The sequence below is a fragment of the Microtus ochrogaster genome, assembly GCF_000317375.1.
Source record: "Microtus ochrogaster isolate Prairie Vole_2 chromosome 14 unlocalized genomic scaffold, MicOch1.0 chr14_random_2, whole genome shotgun sequence".
NCBI classification, from domain to species: Eukaryota; Metazoa; Chordata; class Mammalia; order Rodentia; family Cricetidae; genus Microtus; species Microtus ochrogaster.
In genome coordinates, this window is record NW_004949097.1 from 3804693 (window position 1) to 3811404 (window position 6712).

A 6712-nucleotide genomic window follows, 5' to 3' on the forward strand; every position below is an offset into this window, starting at 1 on the left:
AAACACACCCCATCATACACATACACCATCACACATACAGCATCATACACACACACCATCACACACACACACAAACACACCCCATCATACACATACACCATCACACACACAGCATCATACACATACACCATCACACACACACACCATCATACACATACACCATCACACACACCCCATCATACACATACACCATCACACACACACACACCCCATCATACACATACACCATCACACACATACACCATCACACACACACACACATACACCCCATCATACACATACACCATCACACATACACACCCCATCATACACTTACACCATCACACACACACACGCACACAATCATACACATACACCACACACACACACACACACACACACACACACACACACACACACACTTTTGTAAATTCTCCATCACATGTCTTTCTCTTGGATTTTTAAAATGCTGCCAAAGCCTTGGGGAGGAGTCTGTCTTGAGAGAGCTGTTAAAAATCACTCCAAATGTGAGGATTATCAAATCACCTAGACTCCGAGGGACTTCAGGTGACAATTCAACACCTGGTACTTGCTGCTTCAGGTGTGAGGGCCCCTGCCGTCAGAACAGTATCCCAGACAAAGATGTGCACCAACAGACAAGCACTGCTGTCCTTGGGCCACTAGGGACTGCTCCCCAGAATTCTTCCAGACCAGAAGCAGAACGGGAAAAAGATGAGAAGCAGGACTGCATCCGTTTAAAAACACCGAGTGAGCCAGAGATGCTGAACAGCAGCAGTTAACGTCCGATTCCCGTTTCCTGAGACTCACAGAATGCCCACTTTGCCAGCCCATTGTATCACACGCACAGTTTTCTAAAGTACTGCAAAAACGAAAGGACATATAAAATGCAATTGATGGACTCATTGGGTGGGGCGGGGGAGGAGTCATTCTAAGACGGGTTCAGAGCTCGTGTCCCTTCGAGTACTTAGTCAATAGAACCCTGCTAAAACAAAAAGAGATGGTGACGTTTCCAGACCCCTCCCTGGAATAAGGGGAGTATATCAGGGCACCAGCTCTGGATCCACATGGCTGGGTCCCAGGCCTGGCTTCATACTACTGTACAACTCGGAGCCTCTTATTTCTCCTGTGCCCAAGTTGGCTACGTGATATGTACCTACGTCATTGGGTTGTTGCGGAACTTCAATGAGACATATGTGTGGAGAGCTCAAAGAATTCCGGGCTCAGACTGACAGCCTGATTGATGACTCAGCAGGTATCATGCTGTGACGCAGCGCACAAGGCACACACTGTACTCCAGGCTGGACCAGAACTCATTTTGTAGTATAGACTGGCCTCAAATTCCAGAAATCCTCTTGCTCCCTCCTCTCAGGTGTAGGGATGATGGTTATGAGCCACCAAATCTTCCTTTACTTCAGAAGTGTGATATGAGTGTGTGGAAGGGGAAAGAGATCTGTAGGGTGTGACGGAAGTCACTGCTCTTCAAAGAGATGCCTGTACCAAGGACGTGGTGAAGCCACAGGTGACCTGGAGACAGGTGTGCTGCTGGCTTCTGCATAGGAACCACAGAGTGTTGGCCTTTCTACCACTCTTCTTACCAACAGCAAGATGCTGGTACTGAACACATCCATGAATGGAAGCCTGGCAAGGAGAGGAAGACACGAACCAAAAGCTACTCGAGTTCTGCACAGTGAGGGCCTGAGCATCCCTGGACTCTACCAACACGTGGGAGGGACCTTGTCATTCTGCAGTGAGTGCCGGTTTTCTCAGATAAAGGAGTCTGTGATACGGTCACAGAGATAGACAGCGGGTGGGATATGCTTCTGAGGGTTTTTCTTTCCCACCCTACCCCATTCTTTTCAGAACGATTACAAGTTCATTAAAGAGCAGGAATCCCTTGAGAGAAGCAGGGATGTCACAGGGGCTAAAGAGATAGGGTGGAGGGGAAGAGGAGAAGGGGGCAGAAGGAAAAGGAGGGAGAAGGGAGGGGGAGAGCACACAGCCACACGCACTCCTAAACACACATTTCTGCACCGAGCCTGTGGGAACAGCCAAAACACGCAACCTTCCGCCGCGGACACAAATCTCTCTTTACACAGTTTCAGCACAGACTCCTGGTACGTGTGAACATTTAAAAAACAAATTCATCACTGTGCCAAAGTTGACAAAAATGTAAGACAAGGGTCTGTGAAAGAACAGAGTCAGGGAGGGTGGCTGTCGTGTTCTCCCTTAGGACTGTTTTTGCCCGTGGAGTGTACTAATCATTTGGGTTCGTTGTAGCCAGAGGCAGGCTTGAAACGGGAAAGTCAACACACAATTCGGGCCAGGAGTCACAGCTGAGGGAAAAGGCAAGCCCAAAGTTGGGAAGGAATGGGAGTCTGGCTCCTCTCAGGGAGTCCCTAATGGGGACAGATACTCAGAATACACATTATTTGCAAGTTCAGTTAAGTCACCTTATTTTTTAGTTTAATCTGTTCCTAGGAATCATGGATACAAGCAAAATTCAATCTGAGCAATTTTTTTTAATGCAGACTCAGAAACTCTTGGGTCTGTTTGTCCGTGTGGTCAAAGGACAGCCCTTTGTAAACACCTTATCAGTAGTGAGAATGTTGGAAAATCCTGACTTGTCAAAGGGCAGGTATTTCAGACACACATTTCAAGCATCTATGACCTTACTGTTAAGAATAAGATCAAAAGCCTTCCAGAAGAGAAAGCAGAGGACTGGCACGCATCCTCTGAAGAGAGGCCTTACATCACCAATAGACAACCACATCTCACACGTAGAAAAGGAGGAACTTATGCAAAGGAAGAGGAATGGAAAATCAAGTTAGAAAAGTCACTGCAAAAATCCATGGGAAACACAGCAAACCATACCTTGAATAATTCAAATTCCTTCTTTGGCATCAAAAGCTAATGACAAATGATTGACATAAGTAAGGACATATGCCATGTCAGCACAGGGAAAAAAAACAGAACAAAAAAACAAAACAAGATACCAAGCACAGGAAACAGACTTCTACCACCATCACTTTACACGGTGACAATACACAGAAAAACACCAATGTTTTGTCTTCTTTTTCTGTTTCTTTTTTGAGTCAGAGCCCAAGATGACATCACAGTCCTGATGATCCAGCTTCTGTCCCCCCAGGTCTGGGAAGATGGAATGTGTCTCCACACCGAAGGATAAGAATTCTTTATATCAAGTGTTTGCTTGGTTCGTGGCTTCTGATAAGGTCAAATTTCTCTGGGAAGGGACAAGAATCTACTGGAGGCTGAGTGTCAGAAGGAATTCCAAGTGGTCAGAGAACTCAGCATGGTAGCCAGGATAATGAACTCCACTCAAAGCCTGGACGCTTGACCAACCTACACGTGGCCAACAATGAACTGCTTCACAGTACATCCATGAAGCTACGACACGAACCAGGGATGCTAACGAAATCATAATAAATATGGAGCCAGAAATGGTGTTTTTTTCAAAACTGAAAATTATAAGGCTTTTCCCCTAAGGCATGGGAATGAAGTCATGGGGTTCGGAGGTTATACTGACACAGGCCATCCTTTCTCTCTCTTAGGACCTCACTCGAGAGCGCCAGCTCAAGGGAATACACCTGCCAAAATGGATAAACTGCAGGCAACTAAAACCCTGAAATGGGGTGTGTGCGAGCTTTGGGTAGTCTTCAGCGGTCATTGGGAAGAACCTGTCCTACTTCACCTACGTCATAGACATATTTAACCTTAATAGAAAGACAGGGAAAACACCGTGACGCCAGGACACATATCCATGCATGAGCTAAGGCAGGCTGAGTGTGAACTGGAGGCTGCCAGACACTGGACATTTAATAGACCCTGAAGGTCAAGGCTTTAATAGATGGAATTCTACCCTTCAGCTGGTCTTGTGCCACATCAATGGGCAAAGAGAAAAAATTATGTTTGTTAGAGATATTACAAATAGGTATAAAAAAAGCATTCAGAGGAGCGGTAATTTATTGCTGGGCATTTACCAGTTTCCTTAGGAAGTGAGTCAGAAAACACACATAATTCTCAATTGTCTCCCCACATGACTCTTTGGTTGCTCTCAGAAATATAACCAATTCCATCTCAAAGTGGTTAATATACAAAGGGCACTTAATTGCTGTTCATGGAAATCTGTAAACATTAACTTTTGCCCAGACCCTAAGTTACCTGTATGGTATGTGTATATGGGGGGTCAGCACGTCCCACGCCGGATTCTGGGGGTCTCACGATATCCAGAATGTTATTTGGCACAAACCCAGAGTCTCCACTGGCATTCCGAACTTTCCACCATTGCTTCCTGTCATCAAGTATCTGTCAGTATGCAAGGACGAGAAAAGCAGTTTCGGTAAGAAAACCCACTCACGGGTCAAATTCAAATCTATTTCTCAATTTTAACCAAGAAAATTCTTTTTACTTCAGATAATGAACTGAGTATGAACATATGAGTGACTGAATTTTTTTGTTTGTTTGTTTTTGTTTTTGGAGAGAGGGTTTCTCTGTGTTGCTTTGGAGCCTGTCCTGGAATTAGCTTTTGTAGACCAGGCTGACCTTGAACTCACAGAGATCAGTCTGTCTCTGCCTCCTGAGTGCTGGGATGACTGAAATTCATAAAGACTTACAATTATTGATATTTCCGTAAAATAGTTACTATGACAAATCTAATCCAAATATATACTTTGTCTTCAAAATGTACCTGCATCATTTGAGGTACTCAAAGGGCAATAAGATGCCCACTCTGGAGGGCTCTATTATTTCCATTTGTGGGACAGAAAAGGAAACTATGAGAACTATTTTTAACAAAAGGCTTTGGATGTATTAGGAAATGTGCTCTAAACTATAACCTAAGAAACACTACCCTCAATGTGATTACCAATTGCGTGATGCTGTGTGCAAAAATGCTCAGAGAAAGAGGAAATGTTTTCTTTGCTCAAACTGTCATGATTCCTCTGCGCTGAATTTATGACTAGCCTTGGTTCCAAACTGAATGAATCCCAAAGAAAGGGAGGGCAACAAGGCCAGCCAAGAAACTAACTTCCTTCTTCCACAGCGCTCCAGGTCTCTCTTACTTGAATGTACAGCACTGTTGTGGTATCAGATAAACTAAGTAGCTAATACTTCTAGAGAGATCCAGGTGCCCAGGATGGACTGTGCACAGAGAGGCATATTAGAAGAACACAGAAAGTTTACTTCCTTAGGGTAATAAAAGGGTGAGAATCAAAATTACCTCTAAGACTTCATCCTTCTGAACCGTGAGCTCGCTGCTGTTCCTTGCCCTGAACTCATACTTGGATTTGGCGTATTTCTTGGTTTGTGTTTTGACGGACTCATAATTTCTATAAAAAGAAAAGAACTCTGTAATTCTACCGGTTTTTCTGAAGCCTAAGTACAGAAGTAAACAGGAAGGCCAGTCCAACCCTTTCAAAATATGAGAATTGAAAGGAACCGTCGAGTTCTTACAAACTGGAGCTGCAGAGATGGCTCAGGTCAAAGAGGGCACTGCTCTTGCAGAGGCTTGAGTTCCATTCACCGTGCCCATCGTGGGGGCTCACAACTACCTGCAACTCCAACTTGAGGGGATCTTATAGCTTCTGGCCTCTGTCTGGCACACATGCAGGGGTGGGTGGACATGCACACATGAAGAAATGGCTTTTTGTTTCTTTTTTGTTTGCTTGCTTTGTTTTTTTTTTTTTTTTAGAACAAACTATTGCTCAAAGGAAAATGATGCAAAATTCCAAGGCTAGTTGGTACTGTGCCAAATCTAGACTACCCCTGGGAGCTGTCTGTTACACACACATAGTCACGCCAGGCATGGGGTTCTATGCCCAGAATCCCAGCGGGTGAGAGGCAGAGGCAAGGGGATCAGGAGTTCAGTGTCATCCTGGACTATACATCAAGTCTGAGGCCATCCTGACTATGTGAGATCCCATCTCAGAAGGAATGAAGAAAGCTCGCATGCGGAAGACTTCTGATAGTCAGCGTATGGAGCGTGAAAGGAACAGAATGAACATGTGAAATTAGCAGGCCGAAGACAATGCCCAGAGCAGAACTTCAGTTAACTGTTGATCTCACTCACTCAAGCAACATTTCATAAACAACTAAACGCACTAAAAATTATGTTTAGGGATCATTTTTAAAGAAACCTTTGCTCGGTTGCCAAAAGTACAAGGGAAGGGATCCCTCAAGATTACAGCCAGCAACCTTCTCAAGCAAAGAGAAAAACACACTTTTACATTGCTATAAGCTTTTTATATTATAATAACTGAAGTATGGGCCCAATTTCTTAAAACCACATTTTTTTTGAAAACCAAATACTACTTCCAATAATCCAGCATTAACAGATTTAATAATGTACTTAACATTACCTTCTTACATGAACAACAAAACTTCATGCATTCAATAGTATTCTTATCTCCATCTCTGGCATAATGTTTCAACAATAAAATGATACTGCTGAGTCTGAATGATTTTATTCCCGACCTCCTCCAATCGCATTTTTACGTTTCCTCACAAGCCTCTGTGTAAAACCAACAGGCGCAGGCCAAAGATGGTCATCACATGGGCATGCTGCACCACAGCTGGGCCCTCGAGTCCAGGTGTGTAAAGATAGGGCGACCCTTCCTCAGAGAGCTACACTGTCTCTCCATTGTCATTCCATGGTGTGTAGAGACAGGGCGACCCTTCCTCAGAGAGCTACACTGTC

At 44.3% G+C, this 6712-nt stretch overlaps 1 protein-coding gene across 1 annotated transcript in view; it reads right to left on the bottom strand.

Annotated features, from left to right (window-relative positions):
- Eps8 (epidermal growth factor receptor pathway substrate 8) overlaps positions 1-6712 on the bottom strand; it is a 181909-nt gene that overhangs the window by 17831 nt on the left and 157366 nt on the right. Inside the window, exons 17-18 of the mRNA XM_005364535.3 lie at positions 5237-5345; positions 4180-4323 (exon numbers count right to left, since the gene is read on the bottom strand). Coding sequence (XP_005364592.1) covers positions 4180-4323; positions 5237-5345 — 253 coding nt within the window. The remainder of the gene's footprint in view (positions 1-4179; positions 4324-5236; positions 5346-6712) is intronic.